Source organism: Chrysemys picta, chromosome 1 (genome assembly GCF_011386835.1).
Source record: "Chrysemys picta bellii isolate R12L10 chromosome 1, ASM1138683v2, whole genome shotgun sequence".
Lineage (NCBI taxonomy): Eukaryota > Metazoa > Chordata > Testudines > Emydidae > Chrysemys > Chrysemys picta.
In genome coordinates, this window is record NC_088791.1 from 30,312,315 (window position 1) to 30,332,082 (window position 19,768).

At 43.3% G+C, this 19,768-nt stretch overlaps 1 protein-coding gene across 2 annotated transcripts in view; it reads left to right on the top strand.

Annotated features, from left to right (window-relative positions):
• The first annotated feature begins 12,298 nt into the window (after nt 1-12,298).
• SLC2A13 (solute carrier family 2 member 13) overlaps nt 12,299-19,768 on the top strand; it is a 323,282-nt gene continuing 315,812 nt past the window's right edge. For both annotated transcript variants that reach the window (XM_005286828.4, XM_042848626.2), the window contains exon 1: nt 12,299-12,983. In XM_005286828.4, coding sequence (XP_005286885.2) covers nt 12,434-12,983 — 550 coding nt within the window. In that variant the 5' untranslated portion in view covers nt 12,299-12,433. The remainder of the gene's footprint in view (nt 12,984-19,768) is intronic.

Consider the following 19,768-nt stretch of genomic DNA (forward strand, 5'->3'; position numbering starts at 1 on the left):
ATTCAAATATGAAGTTGCGGAACTATTAACTAAGGTTTGTAACCTGTCCTTTAAATTGGCTTCTGTACTCGATGACTGGAAGTTAGCTAATGTAACACCAATATTTAAAAAGGGCTCTAGAGGTGATCCCGGCAATTACAGACCAGTAAGTCTAACGTCGGTACTAGGCAAATTAGTTGAAACAATAGTTAAGAATAAAATTGTCAGACACATAAAAGAAAAATAAGCAATAGTCAACATGATTTCTGTAAAGGGAAATCGTATCTTACTAATCTATTAGAGTTCTTTGAAGGGGTCAACAAACATGTGGACAAGGGCTATCCAGTGGACATAGTGTACTTAGATTTCCAGAAAGCCTTTGACAAGGTCCCTCACCAAAGGCTCTTATGTAAATTAAGCTGTCATGGGATAAAAGGGAAGGTCCCTTCATGGATTGAGAACTGGTTAAAAGACAGGGAACAAAGGGTAGGAATTAATGGTAAATTCTCAGAATGGAGAGGGGTAACTAGTGGTGTTCCCCAAGAGTCAGTCCTCGGACCAATCCTATTCAACTTATTCATAAATGATCTGGAGAAAGGGGTAAACAGTGAGGTGGCAAAGTTTGCAGATGATACTAAACTGCTCAAGATAGTTAAGACCAAAGCAGACTGTGAAGAACTTCAAAAAGATCTCACAAACCTAAGTGATTGGGCAACAAAATGGCAAATGAAATTTAGTGTGGATAAATGTAAAGTAATGCACATTGGAAAAAATAACCCCAACTATACGAACAATATGAGGGGGGCTAATTTAGCTACAATGAGTTAGGAAAAAGATCTTGGAGTCATCATGGATAGTTCTCTGAAGATGTCCACGCAGTGTGCAGAGGCGGTCAAAAAAGCAAACAGGATGTTAGGAATCATTAAAAAGGGGATAGAGAATAAGACTGAGAATATATTATTGCCCTTATATAAATCAATGGTACGCCCACATCTTGAATACTGCATACAGATGTGGTCTCCTCATCTCAAAAAAGATATACTGGCACTAGAAAAGGTTCAGAAAAGGGCAACTAAAATGATTAGGGGTTTGGAACAGGTCCCATATGAGGAGAGATTAAAGAGGCTAGGACTCTTCAGCTTGGAAAAGAGGAGACTAAGGGGGGATATGATAGTGGTATATAAAATCATGAGTGATGTGGAGAAAGTGGATAAGGAAAAGTTATTTACTTATTCCCATAATACAAGAACTAGGGGTCACCAAATGAAATTAATAGGCAGCAGGTTTAAAACAAATACAAGGAAGTTCTTCTTCACGCAGCACACAGTCAACTTGTGGAACTCCTTACCTGAGGAGGTTGTGAAGGCTAGGACTATAACAGCGTTTAAAAGAGAACAGGATAAATTCATGGTGGTTAAGTCCATTAATGGCTATTAGCCAGGATGGGTAAGGAATGGTGTCCCTAGCCTCTGTTTGTCAGAGGGTGGAGATGGATGGCAGGAGAGAGATCACTTGATCATTGCCTGTTAGGTTCACTCCCTCTGGGGCACCTGGTATTGGCCACTGTCGGTAGACAGGATACTGGGCTAGATGGACCTTTGGTCTGACCCAGTAGGGCCTTTCTTATGTTCTTATGTTGTGGATGAGGATGAAACGAATGAGTTTGGCAATGTGTTTAGGCTGGGCTTCCAAGTGTTATATGTTATCTGGTAGGTATTTGAGGCAGGCAGCAATGCCATCATGGTGAGGGATGTTAGTGTATAGGGAAGTGACATCCATGGCGGAAAGGATGGTGTTCTGAAGGAGGCTGTTGATTCAGAATTTCTGGAGGAAGTCAGTAGTGTCTTGAAGGAAGCTGGTCATTGATGTGGAGAGTGGTTTTTTACATTACTGTCAGTAATGAAGAAATGTCTTTTGCATTTGCAATATTATCGGTATTACAGATATAAGTATAGTAGCTATAATGAAACTTAATCTTGCAGTGCCTGTTCAATGAAGTCAGTATTGTTGTGTGGGTTGGGTTAAATCTCATTTAAACTCTTGAGTATAAACCTCCCCTCCCCCCATTTAAGATAATGGTAAAACAGTTAAGTAGGCCACACATAAAACAAAGGTATCTGGGAGACCACGTAAGAATTAGAACTGTTTGGATGGACGGCTTTTCTGAGTATTGTTTTCGGGTAAGTGTGTATAAGGGGGGGGAAGCTGGAAAGGGAGAAGTGATGGTAGTGTGGCTCTGAGAGAGAGAGCTCTCTGGTGACTGAGTGCTGTCTGGAAAGGCAGATTTGGAACAGTGAGGAACAGTCTCCTGCTGTTCGATTCTTACTGTAGTCAGGGAAGCAGGACTTCATATATAGTCATTGTCAATTAACAAGACTGCATCAAAGAAAATACCCGTGTTTCATCACTTTCTCCTGCCAGTGGAACAACCCAAATTTTGGCTACCTGTTTGGGGAAGGAGTAACAGTATTGTGCTTTCCTTCACCTGAAGTACATGGTATTTATAAAATTAAAGAGCAACTGTGCTCGTAGCAAAATAATTTGAATATCTGGAGCAGAACAGAGGGCCTGTCAGAATTTAACAGAATGGCATTTCCACACTAACAAAAAGTTACCTCCAGGAAACTAAAACTGTAAGCAGTTTTGTACTATGCCACTCATATCCATATTAGGCAACCTATAGCAATACCAGCTCAGGAAGAAAGAAGTAACTTCTTTCACTAGCAAAAAGTATTAGGGTTCTAATTCAGCATATGATGCCCACTGTTTTTTGCCTGTCTGTATGCATTTATCATTAAAGAGCACTGCCCTAACCTCCACCCCAGTTAATACAAACTCTTTTCTGGGGACAGTGAGAGTGAAGGTTATAGTTGTAAGTACCTGGGTGGTAGCCACTGTAAACTTCTTCCCCTCTTGAAAGGGAACAAAGGAGAATCCAGACCACTAATGTTTGTCATTGAGCAAAGATAAACATAAAGTAAAGCAAGTATGGTCCAAATTACTGTACTACCCATATCAAAACTAAAATACATTTACCTTTGCCTGTGGCTGGTATCTTAATTCAAGTCCTATTTGCTGACCAGGTGCTTACAGTGAAAGCCCAAGAAAAAGCAGATAGACTATGGTTGAGATTTTCAAAGCTGAAGATCAAGACACACAATACCTGAATAAATGTTGTGTGTACGGCTTAATCCCCTAGCTGACCTTCAAAATCTCAACAAATATATGTTTCTATTTTTGATCCAGTTTTTAGAATGCAAATCATTCTGTAATGTTAAACTAGAAATGATCTCCAAATATCTTGCCTATAAATCATACAAACTTGTATATTGCATATCTGTATGTCGGCATTTATAAGGCACCTATTACTGTGAAATCTAGACACAAACAAAGATTATATAAGACAGTGGGAATCTGCCTAAAGATGGACAAATCCTCCGTGTTTCTATTTTGGATTCTGTTACTGAGGTTGTCCTTGCTTTGGTTCTTTAGAGAATACTTTGAAGAGTTGAGTATTGCAGCATGATCTGAAGACAACGTGACTATTTCAGCTCTCCTTTAGGAAGGTGTAACAGAGCCTTGGGCTAGTTATGGAAAAAATTCTTCCACTGGCTCTCTTGGGTATATGCCTGGACTCTGTTAATCATAATCTACAGAACGACTGCAGCTTCTGGAGTGGATGCTAGAAGGAGAGGTGGTCTTTGTCATAGCCAGCTGCTGTGGTCAGAGTAATTGTACTGTACTTTATGTGGCCAAGAATTTGGTTTGATTATGGTTTTGCTTGTTTCTTTAATGCACTGTCTCCTGCACTTTAGATTTGGGCCCTATATATGAGAGTACTGGGTTCTGAATCTGTAACACTAGGTTAAGTTAGCAAGTCAAGAGATTGACCTAACCCTGGAATAGTCATGTTCTCCTGACCAATGACATCTTGGAATTCCAAGCCATTCTATCACTGGAGAGCTCCTGGATGTGAAGAGAAGACTATTTTGGCTCATAGCAGAGTAAAGCCTCAGACCCTGATCCTGCAATGTGAGCTGTGGTACTGGATCCTAGTTCCATGTTTGAGTGGGGCCCAATTGGCTCTGCACAGGAACTAGATGCTGCCTGTACAGATCAAATGGTATGATCCAAATGGTAGTTAAGAACAACTGAATGTTGTTAATTGTTATACAAGTCTGATTCTTGCCTGGTCCAGGTCTCATCTTCCAGGTATGTAATTAATTAGCATGGGAGAGATTATATACATTTACAAATCTAATACAATCCTAATCACTAATTGTGTGAACTAAATACATAATTAGTTGTTACCTTTTATTTTAAAAGCCACTGCACACTATTGCATCTACCCATTAACACCCAAACCTTAGAGAATACCTAGCCAATTAGCAAAATCCTTCATCTGCTGTCTGGACTCATTACCAATCCAACATACACTGAAGTAAATGGAAAAACTTATTTCAAAGGGTGCTAGTTCAGACCCATGAGAGTAGCCTGAATGCTAGTGAAGTCAAATTGGGGTTCTTGTTTCTAGAGGCAGCATCTTTGCTACATAAACTAAAAAAAAAAACTAACCCTTTCTTTGATATTGCACTAGCAGGGACTCTGCTAAACTTCTCAGGTGAAAGTCACTCATTTATATTTCTTAAATCTAACATTTTAACCACCAGGAGGCATAGTTTTCCTACCAATTCCACTAAGTATTGCTGCTACTGAAATCTCTTTTGTGAAGTGAAATCCTCAAATTTTTTTGGTTGGTGAAAAACCCAGTTAAAAACAGCTAAAATGGAATTAAAGACTGGTCAATATTTTATAATCTAATTTCACTTCAAACTCCAGAAAAAAATCCCAAACTGACTCTGTATAAGATTTTACAATACCTGATCTACAACTGATATTTCTTTATTGCCACTTAGCATAATCAAATCTTTTAACCCTTAAAACATTAAAAAGTTACATGATTTCACAATTTGAATGGATTTTAAAAAAAAAGATTATTAAATGTCTTATCAAAAAAGTTACTTCAATGATTTAAAAACCTCATAATTTTATGAGATCTTCTATCATTCAAATTGTCACCCTACTAAATCATAAAATCAACAGAAAGGTTTTAATGAAAAGAGGATATTTTTTATGAGATTACAAGTTTGGTTGATAAGGGTAAAAGTGTTGACTTAATATACTTAGATTTCTGTAAGGTGTTTGACTTGGTATTGCATGACATTTTTATTAAAAAAACTAGAATAAGATAAAATAAAATAGAAATATGGCACTCATAAAATGGTCTAAAAATTGGCCAATTGATAGGTCTCAAAATGTAACTGTAATTGGGGACTCCATCAGACAGTCATGTTTTCAGTGAGGTCCTACATGGATTAGTTCTTCACCCTATGTTATTTAACATTTTCATTGATGATTTGGCAGAGATCAAAATAATCACTGATAAAGTTTGCAGATGGCACAAAAATTGGGAGCATGGTAAATAATGGAGAGGACAGGTCACAGTGATTCAGAGCGATCTAGACTCCTTAGTAAACTTGTTGAAAACAAAAAATGTGTTTTTAATACAGATAAATGTAAACATATAGATCTAGGAACAAAGAAGTAGGAACTAGGCCACACTTACACAACGAGGGCCTCTATCTTGGGAAGCAGTGACTCTGAAAAATATTTATGGTATCACAGTGGATAATCAGCTAAATATGAGCTCTCAGTGTGATGCTGTGGCCAAAAGTGCTAATGTGATCCTGGGAGGCATAAACAGGAGAATCTCAAGTAGGAGTAGAGAGGTTATTTTATCTTTGTATTTGGCACTGGTACAACCACTGGTGGAATACTGTGTCCAGTTCTGGTACCCACAATTCAAGAAGGATGTTGATAAATTGAAGCAGGTTCAGAGAAGAGCCATGAAAATGATTAGAGGATTAGAAAACCTTATAGTGACAGACTCAAGGAGTTAAATCTATTTAGTTTACCAAAAACCAGGTTAAGGGGTGACTTGATTACAGGGTACAAGTATCTATGTGGGGATCAAATATTTAATAATGGGCTCTTCAATCTAGCACAGAGAAATGTAACATGATCCAGTGGCTGGAAGCTGAAGGAAGACAAATTCAGACTGGAAATAAAGTGTAAATTTTTAGTGGTGACAGCAATTACACATTGAAACAATTTACCAAGGGGCATGGTGGATTCTCCATCACCCACAATTTTAAAATCAAGATTGGATGTTTTTCTAGAAGATATGCTCTAAGAATTATTTTGGGGAAGTTCTATGGTCTGTGTTATACAGGTGGTCCGACTAGATGATAACAATGGTTCCTTCTGGCCTTGGAATCTATGACGCTATGAAAAAGACTCACCTGCAATGTCTGTGGGTGCAAACCAGAAATTGTTTTAATACATTACACACTGTCTGCACTTGGTCAGATAAGACAAAACATCACATGAAGACAGTTCCTGCCCTGGAAGAGCTTCTATACAAAACACCTGATCTGCAAACAAGTAACTCTACACGTGCAAATAGTTCTGTCTTCAGCAGCACTGCTCCTGTGACAAAAATAATTTTCAGAGTGTTTGCAGGACCAATCCCTAAAAGACAGTGGGCTAGACTGACAAATGCAGTTAGGTACCTAACTGTGACTTTAGGTGCCTAACTCCAAAATGTAGACTCTTAAAACCCTTGCTCAGCTGCTACCTAATCCTGTAGGTGGCTATATTTCTGCTAGTAAAGGCTCCTGCGTGCTTAAGTTTTTGCTGGTGGACACACACACCCTGAAGCCTAAATCCTGATGCCACCAAGTTGCGGTGTCTAAGTACTAGGGGGATCCTTCAGGTCTGGGGTAGTCAATAGGCCAAAACTGGACCACCAGACATGTTTGAATGGATTGTGAAATCTTATTATTTTTTTCTAGAGTCAGGACCTTGACTATATCTCGACAAAAAAATAATAGATTATCCCTGCTTTAGGTGTTCCTCTGCCTATCTTGCCTGGGGGGGCCCTACCTGGCAGGCATTCTCAGAGAAAATCTTAAAGCCCACCTATCAGATCAGGCCTTGCACAGATACAATGAGGAGGTTAGAAAAAGAGAGTGAGTTAGTGAGTTAGCCTTGTGATTAGTAAACTCATGAGGAAGACCCTGCTCCAATGAATATATAAATATTTTATTCAAAGTGGAACTGGTACAACAGGAGAGACCCACCCTAGAATACTTTCCCTCTCAGTGACTAGGGCACTCAGCAGGGAGCAAACCTAGCTTCACTTGCCTGCTCTGATTTAGGTAGAGGGCAGATTTAAACCTAACTCTTGCATGTCCTGGGTGAGTGTGGTAATCACTGGGCTATTAGGCATAAGAGGGACACTCACCACCACCTCCACATGAATCCCGGGAAGTTGCATCAGAATCCCTGCTTCTGCCTCCTTGCTGAGTCCATGGCTGCTCATGGCGGGTTAATGGGCCAGTCTCATCCTGGACAGGTTGAGGAGGTGATGGGTCAGTCCTATCCCCAAAAGTTAAGGGGGTGGTGGGAGATTTCTCACCTACAGCCAGCCTAGGGCAGGGATTGGGGGCCGGCTTGCTCAACCCAGACTACAGCTGCGGCTTCCTGTCCTACTGGTGGGAAGAGGGGGTGGGGATGCCCACAATATTGTGATTAGGAGCCCTGCCCCCCACTTGTCCCACAGCAGCCCCTGAAAGCTGAGGAGACACAGCAGTGGTGGCAAGGAGCTATGAAAAATCAGGAGTGGAGGGGGGCAATTACCCTTTCTACCCCAAAGCGAATGATGCCCTGAATCCAGGGCTGGCCTTACCATGAGGCGAACTGAGGCAGTCGCCTCAGGTGCCAGACTGTGGGGCGGCGCCACTAGGACCCAGGGTGTAGAAAATTGTGTCTGCTGCTGGTGCATATACATTCTCTCTGCTCTAGATGTACAGAGATGGTGGAATGCTATGCTCGAGGAAGGAGGGGACAAGAGACATAACAGGCAGGCAGGATAAAAGGTGAGAGGGAATAACAGAAAGCAGCAGGAGCTGCAGGGAGAGAGAGGAGGAGGAGCCTCTTATGTACCTCTCTAGAACCCCCAGGAGCCTGCACCGATTAACAGCAGCTTCTCAGGTAGCTTCCTGTTTCCTGCTGCTTCCCTGAACCCACTTGAGGAGAACAAGCAGTCAACTGAAGTAGTAGGAGCCACTTAGGCCCTTAAGATGCGGATATCTTTCCTCACTCAGGCCCTGCTACCATCCTGCTTATTTGTCCCTTCAACTGAGTGTTGAGAGCCACTATAGCTGGCACAGAACAGCAGTCATGAGTGAAAGAAGAAAACGCCCCTCTGGGGCAGCATTCAGAAAGCAAGCAAGCAAAGGAAGCTTTTCTATCTAAGCAGGAAGGAGCTCTCCTGAGATACACAGACACAAATGTTCACGGTGAGCCTTCTGGCCCCAGTGACGATGTGAGTGGTGAGGAGATGCCTGATCTTCCAGTTAGTCAGAGTGCAGATGACCTGGCAGCTACTGCAGCATCCATATCTCCATCTCAAATGGATGTAACCATGCACATTCCTGAAGAAAAGTGTAGATCAGACAAGAGTGTGGTGGAAGCGCAAGAAACAGTTGCTGCTGAGTTTAGTTCCTTAAGTTTAGATGATCCAGGACTGTGGACTTCAGCAGTAGCCTGAGGGGCTTCCTTGTACTGCATCGGCCACAGCAAGTGAAAAACTTCATGTTCTCCAAAGGCAATGAAAATAGAAGTTTCCATCCAACACATTGCTGGTGTGAAATCCCCATCCAACACATTACTGGTGACAAAGTGGAGAGGCCATGGCTTATGTACTCAAAATCCCAGAATGCTGCATACTGTTTTTATTGCAAACTCTTCCAGTCTAATGTTCCAGCCACATCGGGTTCTACAGGAACAAAGTACTGGAAAAATCTGACAAGAAATCTGGCATGCAATAAGAAGGCAGCAAACACCAGAGAGCATTCCATAGGTGGAAAGAGCTTGAGATGAGACTAAGGCTAAAGGCCAGCATAGATGATCAGTATCAAGAGAAGATTGCATCAGAGTCTCTTTACTGGCAAAATGTTCTGAAAAGGCTCATTGCCATTGTAAGAATGCTTGCTACCCAAAACCTAGCACTGCGTGGCACTTCAGATCAGCTGTATGTGCGAAACAATGAACACTCCCTTAAAATTGTGGAGCTGGTGGCTGAGTTTGATGCTGTACTCCAGGAGCATCTAAGAAGAGTCTCTACCCAAGAAATGTACACACACCACTACCTTGGAAAAACAATTCAAAATGAGATCTTAGAGTTACTGGCAACAAAAGTCAAATAGAAGATTGTGGCAGATCTGAAGTCAGCAAGATATTACTCTGTTATTCTGGACGGCACACCTCACATCAACCATATGGAACAAATGACTTTAATGGTTCATTTTGTAACAACAACAGAACCTAGTGACAATGTCCCTGCAATGGTGACTGTCAGAGAGCATTTTCTAGAATTTATTGACATTGATGATACTATAGGAGCTGGCATGACAAATGTGCTTCTTAAAAAGATGGAAGATATGGGAATTGCGATAGCTGACATGAGAGGTCAGGGCTACGATAATGGTGCCAACATGAGAGGAAAGAACAGAGGAGTGCAGACACGGATCTGAGAGTTAAACCCTCAAGCTTTTTTTGTCCCAGGCAGTTCTCATTCGTTGAACTTGGTGGTCAGTGATGCAGCATCAGTTTCTAGTGAGGCTGCTGAATTTTTTAATGTAATTCAAAGCATCTATGTATTTTTCTCTCCATCAACTCATCGATGGCAAATTTTGAAGCAACATCCTCTGACACTGAAACCACTGAGTGCCACACGATGGGAAAGTCGAGTGGAGGTAATAAAGCCTACCAAACACCAAATTGGGAAAATAGATGATGCTATAGTTGCCACTATGGAGGATAATGCTATGACAGGAAGTGTTTGTGGGAGAATAGTGGCAGAGGGAAATGGAATCACCAGAAACAAACATAACTTCAAATTTCTGTGCGGCTTAGTGTTGTGGCATGACATACTGTTTGAAATAAATGTATGCAAGAGACTCCAAGGTGTGTTGACCTTGATATATCTGGAGCAATGGAACAACTGGACAAAGCAAAGTCATACCTACAGTCTTACAGGTCAGATGAGGGATTTCAAAACGTTCTGAAGAGTGCACAGCAGTTGGCAGAGGAACCTCACACTGAAGCTATTTTCCCACTCATTCAAGAATATAAGAGTCAACGAAGAAGAAGACTATTTTGATTACAGGGCACAGGATAATCCATAAGAGACCCCAAACAACAATTCAAAGTTGAATTCTTTAACCAGGTGCTAGATTGTGCAATACAGTCAGTTGAAGAACATTTAATGCACTTCAAGGAACACAGCAGTATATTTGGGATGTTGTACGATATTCCCAAACTCCTCACTCTACCTGAAGAAGACCTACACCAGCAAAGCAGGGCACTAGCGACAGTGTTGACACATGATGACATGCATGATATCGATGCAAGTGATTTAGGTGATGAAATGAAAGCCCTTTCAAGATACATTTCAGCAGGATCAACTCCAAAGGCTGTTCTGGAATATATGTGCACAAATAAGATGACCACCCTCTTTCTAAATGATTTTGTTGCTCTGCGCATACTTCTAACACTTCCTGTAACCCAGTGGAGAACGCAGCTTCTCCAAGCTGAAGTTAATAAAAACACATCTACGCTCCACAATGACACAGGAGAGGCTGGTCGGCCTTGCAACCATCCCAGTAGAGCATGAGCTGTCTCAGACTGTGGACCTTCAGGAAGCAGTTCAAATATTTGCAACCAAGAAGGCACAGAAAGCACCACTTCGATTATTCAAACAGATAAAAATGACAGTGTTTACTATGCAGACAAGAAAAGTTACATTTGCTGTTCAAGCATCTGAAAGTTGTGTTACTTAGAATTTTTGAACAAGGCATTTAAAGTTGTTAATTTTCCTTTATTGGGGTAGGTAGCAGAGCAATACCATGAGAGGAGTAGAACAGGAAGAAGGCAGAATTGAGACCTTTCAAAGTTTTGGCCCTAGCAAGGGGACATGGGGGTGTCACTTGAGCTCCCCACCTCAGGTGCCAAAATGTGGGCCAGCCCTGCCTGAATCCCAAGCAGAGATAGGTGCCTAACTGCCTTTGAAAAGGGTAGGGCTCTCAGTGCAATTTCCTAGTGACTAGCTTAGGCCGCTCTCCACTCAGTATCTGGCTTGTGTCAGTCCCATTCTTAGGTACCTAACTCTCCTCATTTTTTGTATAGGGAGCCCGAGTGCTGAACTCTGGGCTAGGATTCCCAGGGCAGCAGGATGCCTAAAATTGGGTGTTGCAGTGCTGAGCCTTAGTCCCTGCTGTAAGCTCTAGCCTCAGCAGGATACTGTGTAGAGGAAGAAGGGATACTGGTAGGGAGAAAGAGGCAGATAGATATTCAATACCTAGCCCTCCGAGTCCTTGTATATACCGCTATATGAGTAGTATCTGTTGTTTGCATTGCACTATATACATATTTTTTGCTTGCAGCTGAGAAACTGAAATAGACTAAGGCGGCAGTGACCCCGTCCGGGGTTTTTCCACTGCCGCCCACTATCAGCCTCATAAACTAGGATTGACTCAGGTTTTCTCGGTGACTCCTGCCGTCTCTTGGTACTGTTAGCTGCAGGTGTCTTGTTACCTCCCACTCCCCTCGCCAGCCTGGCTAGGTCCCAGGGTCAGGAGCGGTCCGTGCACCAGGCGCAGCCCAGCGCTGGCTGCAGGGTGTCCGGGGACAGAGGACTTGCTAGGCGCAGGGTCAGCCTAAGCACAGGCTCTTACATGCACGCACTGCGGTGGGCTTTGTTCTCCCCCTTCCCCTCGGAGAGAGCAGCACTGCCCGCACCCCCGTCCCTTGTAGCCAGTAAACAGCGGCTGCCGGCCCCCAGCCTGCTCCGGGGCGACCCCAGGCACGTGACTAGGCGGCTCCCCAAGCCCGGCTCACGTGAGGGACCTTTATCATTAGCGTGGGCCCCGGCCGTTCCCCGCCCCCTGTTTACATTTCCCGCCCCTTTCCCTTCTCACTCAGGTTCGGGCATCAGGTCAGGGCCGAGGGACTTCGCTGTGGCTGACGCGCATGCGCCGAGTTCCCGCGCATGCTCAGTAAGAGCCAAGCGGCCCCGCCCCCCGTGCCGGCTCCGCCCCCGCCCGGCCAGCTGGGCTCGAGTCCCCTCCCCGCCCGCCCGAGCCTCCCTCCGGCTCAAACTCCGCCTGAGCTCCAGTAGCAGCGGCCGTGGCTGGTAACTTTCCCCCAAGAGCGGGCGCGGGCAGGACCTATGCGCCCCGGCTGATCGCGGCCCCCGGCAGGGCAGCAGCAGCGGTCCCGAGCCCGCCCCCTGGCCGGGCGGGGGGCGCTGAGCGGCGGTGGTTGCCCCATGTCCCGCAAGGCCAGTGAGAATGTGGAGTACACGCTGCGGAGCCTGAGCAACCTGATGGGCGAGAAGCGCCGGAGGCAGCCGGACGGCTCGGCCGGCTCCAGCGCGGCGGCGGCCGGGGAGCGCAGCCTGATCGCCGCCGAGTCCTGCTCCAGCATCAACAGCCAGGCGTCCGGCGGGGAGCTGGAGCGGGCGGCCCGGCGGCAGTTCCAGCAGGACGAGACCCCGGGCTTCGTCTACGTGGTGTCGGTGTTCTCCGCCTTGGGGGGCTTCCTCTTCGGCTATGACACCGGCGTGGTGTCCGGGGCCCTGCTGCTCCTCAAGAGGGAGCTCAACCTGGGCGCCCTCTGGCAGGAGCTGCTGGTCTCCAGCACGGTGGGCGCCGCCGCGCTCTCGGCGCTGGCCGGCGGGGTGCTCAACGGGCTGTGGGGCCGCAGACCCTGCATCCTCCTGTCCAGCTGCTTCTTCATCGCGGGCGCCGCCCTGCTGGCCGCTGCCCAGGACAAGGAGACCCTGCTAGGGGGGCGCATCGTGGTGGGGCTGGGCATCGGTGAGTCCTGCGCTGCCAGCCCGCAATTCTTCCCCCTCGATCCCCGCCGCTTCCCCTTCCCTCCTTGGCTGGCTCCTTTCCTTCCCTCTACTTCTCTGCCCCGGTTCCCCCACCCTCTCCTGCGCCGCGGCTTGTCCCTTTCAGTGACGCGTGACTTTGTTTCAATAACTCGGCAAGTCTGACCTGAGCGCTGACAGTCGCTGGCGAGTTCACAGAGGAGCTGAGGAAGCGCGGGGAATGAGGGTGCTTTGGATCTGCCCCCACCGCACAGGTCTCCCTCCAGGGAAATGCCACTCCCGGCTAGAGTGACAGGAGTTGAGGTTACATGGGAGGGGCCAGCACTGTTCCGCTTGGGGCCATCTGGATACCGGCACTGGCCCTCAAAAGTGGGCAACCCCTCACCTAGGGATGACATGCTTATTGTGTAGCCTGAAAGTGAGAGTCTTTCTTTCCTCTGTGTGCTGTGGAGGAATGACGGGTTTTATCCTGGGCTCATCACTGTAGTATCTGAGTGCCTTCCAGTAGCATATTAAGCAATGTAGCTACATATCTGACCTGTGTGGTTAGTTCTCTCATTCTCTTCCCCAGAGAGAGAAGCGCTGGCAGTGGACTGACTGGTTTTGTTAGTTTTTTTTTTTTTAATGTAAGTATACCTGTTGCTATGTGTGTATTAGAGAAGGCAAGGTCAGAGAATGGGCTTTGTGCTTAGCAGAAAGCAGTGAGGCTTGTGATGGAATGCTAACTGGAGCTCTGCAGTGGACTCCTATGGCGTTGGGCAGGTTGCGCTGCCTATCTCTCTCCTTTTTCCCATCTGTAAAATGGGAATAATACTACCTCCTAGAGTTGGTTATTAGGATTAATGTCTGCATAAGGCTTTGACCCTGAAAAGTGCTATATCAATGTTAAGTATTTGATGAGTGTGAGGATAAATATCTGTCCCACCACTTCATTCAGGCTCAGTATCCTGGTCTGTGTATTTGGCCAGTTTTCTGATTCTCCTCCATTTACAGTAGATGACTATCTACATGGGTGCTCTCATTTGTTAGAGAACCATTTTCAAAGCTGAGTGTGGAATGTTGCTACTCATGAAATTGCCTCCATAGATTCTTACTTCTGGAGTCATGTGCCATGCCATAAAAAGCATTAAAGCAGATAGCTGTGGGAGGAAATGAGCTGTGATGTGGGGGTGGAGTGGCACCTGGATATTTTATGAATAGGTTTTTAATAATTCCAAAATTTGTACAGAATGAGATACATTATCTCCACAGATCCTTATTCTTGGTATTTACATACCATTAAGTGTAGTTCTCTAACTTACTCAAAATATTGATTAGGAATACGACTGTGTGGAGCTGGAAAGCAAGTTTATTAGAAAGTAGTAGCTACCCAAACCACAAAAGAACATATCCTTAGGTCAGGTCTACTCTAAAAAGTTAAGTTGACCCAGTTACATTGCTCACGAGCCACATAGTTAAGTCAATCTAACTGGAGGTCTAGACAGCACTAGAAAAATTCTTCTGTTGACCTCGCTACAGCTTGTCAGGGAGGTGGATTAACTACAGCGATGGGAGACCCGTTGCTGTAGTGAGTGGCTATGCTGAAGAGATACAGCTGCAGATGCGCTGCTGCATTTGTTTAAGCGTAGACATAATCTTAGACTGTTCACGTTGGAGCACCCCACAACCATTTTATGGTAGTGCAAATCTCAGGCAAATATTTTAAGAAACGTGTTTTGGGAACATCATCTTTCTTATTGGCCCACCTAAGAAGGGAGGAGTGCTGTCCCTTCTGGCTCATGCAGTGGAATGGGGAAGAAGTTGTTCTCTGCTATTCCCTTCTCCAACTTCCAGGGTGGGTTTGTTTTTTTTGAGGGTCCTCCTCTATGAATATCTCCCTTGTCAAATCTAGAGGCAAAGAGTGATCAAAAGTAGAGAAAAAATAGATTCTGGATTAACACACTTAAAGAATGTGTTAAGGTATCTAACCTCATAACCTCTGTTGTTCTCTGCTCTGTTTTGCTCCATTGGATACATACTGAAGGTATAGCTATGAAAATACACTAATAAGCTAGTAGAAGTTCTTTGGTTCAGCTAGACAGCATTTGTTTTAGAAGCCAAAGAATCAGGATTTAGATTACATTAGTGCTGCCTTGAGCAATACGAATTGCTATTTTGTTTGTTTGTTTTTTTGGTGTGTAGTTCTTGATACACATCTGTATGGACTGTATATACAGTTAATTCTCCTGATGGCTTCTTTTCCAGGGTGTACTGGATGAGCTTAAAATGTGAGAAATACTTCATTTTAATCTTGATGGGGGGAGTGTCTGCTACATGTCAAATGAGTCCTAAATAACACTTTGTTTCTCTAATATTCTGGGACCCACACAGTTACAACACTGCACTCCACACACGTCATTCTTCAGTTGCCCCACCTTCTCCCCAGACATAAAGCTTTTATTGACACCATCCTTCATCTAAGGAAGATTGAAGGGCTCCAAAGATCGGATCCCATCCAATGTGGCTACTCTGGTTTTTGGGAGATCATTCTTCCTTATGTGTGTTGCACTTTCAGCTGTTGTTGTGTAGAAGAACTCAGTTTGAGGCTGAGTGTTTTCTCAGCCATTGAATGAGCCCGTTTTTTTGAGAATTCTGTAACTTGTTACCAACATACTTGCTGTGATGCAATTCATTTTTTTTAAAGAAAAAATGTTAAACTAAGTCTTAGTCAATGTGTTCCAGTTAAATTTACTGCAGTGATAATGTACAAAACAATCAGAATGTATACTGTATGCCCTGGATGGAAAACTTTTGATGCACCGTTAATACCCACAAATATTAAGGTTGGGAATGATTTTTTTTTTAACTCTAGGCCCACATACTTTGTATGTGGGCTTATTTCTATATTGCCTACAGTGTCATATGGCAACATACATTGTAAGTAAGGAAAATTGCATAATTACCATAAATACTTGTTTCTTTTATAATGTTCTGACAGTAATTGGGGTTTATGAACAACTGAAGAGTAGATCTAATTTGTGCTATTTATCTTTTGCATCTGAAAAGTTTAACTTTATTTTTGTTCCAGCTTAGGGCCTCAATGGAGTCCATTGGCAAACTTCTTTTGACTTAATTTACTTCAATTAATTTCAGTGTCAACGAGACACTCTTGTTGACACTGACATTAGTGCTGCGCTCAGGATTGTCAAGGACTGTCTCAAATCCGTGTTTGTACCATGGCTTCTAGTTTTGGCAGGCATTGCACCAGTCAATATCAGACGAGATGCTGCTATGGTCTTGGTGTACAGCAAGATCCTGATTGCACTGGACCTGCCAATACAGCAACACCTTAATCCACTGCCACTCTCTGGACTCAAATCCAAGAAGCCTTTCTGAACACATGTGTCAACACTACAGGGCAATGGAAAGGACACGAGCACTTGCTGGTTCAAATCATGGGCCACTTGTGACATCCCAAACAAAGACCTGATTCAAGATCCAACAAAGAGGTCCCGGGATTCTGCCTTTCCCATACTCAGTGGACTGCACTCAGCGATATTCAGATAATGCACGAAGGTGTGGCTATCTCTTCCACAAATGGAAAGATCAAAGAATCAAGAAATTGTGACTGGTGAGGTACAAACCATGTGATACATCATGAATAGCTGTCCAATTCATGCTTACAGTGGTGACACCAGGGGGATCCATTTAGCTACCCCAGAAGCATTAGAATGACTTTCGATTCTCAAAATGCAATTATAATGCCAGTCCCTTGCTTTTCAAATGCCATACGGAAGAAGATTTACTTCAATGGGACTAGGACAGACTGGTCCTTTGATTTGATTTGTTTTTGTGTTTATAGATATATACAGGCCTGATTCTGTGCTCTCTTGCAAAGGTGTTAGTTATGCTGGTGTCAAACCAGAGTAGTAGTAGATTTTGGCTCCATATTTTTGAATGCAATATGGCTTTGTGGGTTGAAGTACAGACTGGAAATCAGGAGGTCAGGGTTTTATTTGTGATAGTCACAGACGTCCTGTGTCACCTTGAGTAAGTGACTTTACCTCTCTGTGCTTCCCTTTTCGCATCTGCACAGCAGAGATAATGCTAGTCTTGCAGGGCCTTTTAAAGTAAATGTGCTGAGATTCTTGGATGGAAAGCACTGCAGAAACTGAATAAAATTGTTGACCGCTTTCAAATGTGGCGGTTCTTTATACATGTGATGATATTTTGATATTGCTTATTTTTTTTAGAAAATGAGAAGTTAGTCATTCATTCATAACAATCTGAGCAAAAATGTTATTAATAGAATATGTAATGATCCCAACAGGATTTGAACAACCCACAACCTTCTGTATAAAAGTAATGATGCTCTTATCCAGCAAGCTCTACACAGTTTTTTGTGTGTGTTAATTTTGGAGTTTTAAATTAGCCACCAGAGGGAGCTTGGATAATCTCATGAAAGCAACAGAAATTTGGAGATAAGCAAAATGTAGACATTTTAGTCAGTATTTCTGTCAGTTCAACCAAACTGGAATCCTGGTATTACATATGAAAAGAAAAGGACAGCAGATGAACAACAACATTTATTCCTCCTTATGCAAAAATATATGGCAAAAAAAGTGTGCTCGTTAAAAAGATTTATTTATTTTTTTGTAATGTTGTTGGAAAACAAGTGTAACAGAACTGGGTGTGTGATACAATTCATTCCTGTATGGAAAGCAATAGCAAGGCAGAAAACCACTATATATCCTGCTAATCTTGCGACGTTTAAACCTAGCCTAATTTCATCTGTATGCAATTTTTATATTCTGGTGGTTATCTAAGATGCAAGTCTCTCTTTAGCATTGTCTATATCCCCAGTCCTTTTCAGAAATGAAACAGCAGGCTAGGAATGAATGGTCTTGCATTTGAATTAGGATTGCACTGTTGCAGGTGAATGACAACATTTGGGATCCAAAATAATCTGTCTCTGTATGAAAAAAAGGTAATATTCAGGACTTTGTATGCAAATTGAACTTTCTTCTTTCTGCTTCCACCCGTGTACCATTGCAAACTATGGATTGTACCCTCCCCTCAGCTACCTAGTAGAGCATATTTAGTGAAATGAGTTGAGTTAATGTATATGTGCAATAGCTGTGGTGTGGTCTGAAACATGTAGTGAAGTTCACTAACTCAGCTCATTCAGTCCTAGTGCAACAGTGAGGCCTCCATGTACACCTCTACACCGATATAACGCGACCTGATATAACACGGTTAAAGCAGTGCTCCAGGGGGGTGGGGCTGCGCACTCCAGCGGATCAAAGCAAGTTCGATATAACGCAGTTTCACCTATAACATGGTAAGATTTTTTGGCTCCCGAGGACAGCATTATATCGGGGTAGAGGTGTATTAAAATAGCCATTTTTTTTTCAGGTTAGTATTCAAGTTTTTAGAAAACTTGATCTTCACAAATATTGAAAATGAAAATCTATAAACGAGGAGCATTGAAATAGGGAGTATCTTTGTTTGCTTCTGTCGCCACACTTATTCTTTCTGGTTTAAAAAAACTAAGTGTCCACAGTGAAGCTTTCCCTTCTCGCCAGTGACTTGCATTAGGAGACATTTCTGGGAAAAAGAAACTTACTGTCCAAGGATTAGCTGAATAGTCTTTCTATTGCGTTAGCTCCTAAAGTATACATAGTCCTTATTCTTTAGATTACAATGTGGAAAAAAAACTGAAGGGTGGTGAGGAAATGGAGATTGCATACAAAGTGAACGGGTTCATGAATTGTCCATGTCTTGTTAATTCCATGGATTCCTAATTACATATTCATATTATAACCTAGTTTTAGATGGTTTGGGGGGGTTGAGATGGCAGAGATGAAGGGGTTGTTGGAGTAAGAGTGAGTAGAAGAAGAAGGGAAACTGAGAAGTTAAGTGGGGAAAAAATGAGATGTCTGGAAGGTCCTGACTTGACTTGTTATAATTTCTTTGTTTTCTTTTGTATGTGGTTGGTTTACTGTAGTCAGTAGCTCCCCAGGATAAGGGAAGGGAGAAACTTTTGTTACTTCTCTTGACATGAGTAGTTAGCCAAATTTGCGGTGTTGGGGTTTGTTCCAGTTAGGAGAAATTGATAAGTCAGCTAGTTATCTTCTTTCATGTAATCTTGTTTATTTACAAAGTACTCCTTCTGGTATTCTGCACCACTATGTGATGTAGAATTTGCATGGAATCAATGTTTCCCATAGAACTTTATTTTTCCCCACAAAATTTGTGATTTCTCCCCAGCACTCCCACCTGCTGTCAGTCCCAGCCACCTTGGGCTGACAGCAGGAGTGTCATTATATTGTGTCATTTTGACAAATAAAATATGCAGAATTTTAAAATATTGTGCACAGAATTTTTAATTTTGATGCAGAATATAACAAAGAATATACATGAAGTCCTGTATCCTAGAATACAGTAGGGGACAATTTCTCTGCTCAGTGTTAGAAGCCTGCCTTTTGAACCAGCACTCTGCACCAAAGTGTTTTTTTTTTTTTCTCTTTTTTTTTTTTTCTCCCCTCTTAGCGGTCTCAGGGCCACGTTACCACCACTTATGTTACTGTCTGCTTAGCAGGCTTTCTGCTTCTCTCTGACTCTGTCCTGTCTCACTCTGATACCCTTACCCAAACAACACCAGCTGAGCCCTTGCCCAAGTACCGTCAGGAATTTGAGCTATGTCTACGCTGCAGTTAAAAACCCATGGCTGGCCCATGCTGGCTGACTCATGTTTAATTACAGAGTAGATGTTCTGGGGATAGAGCC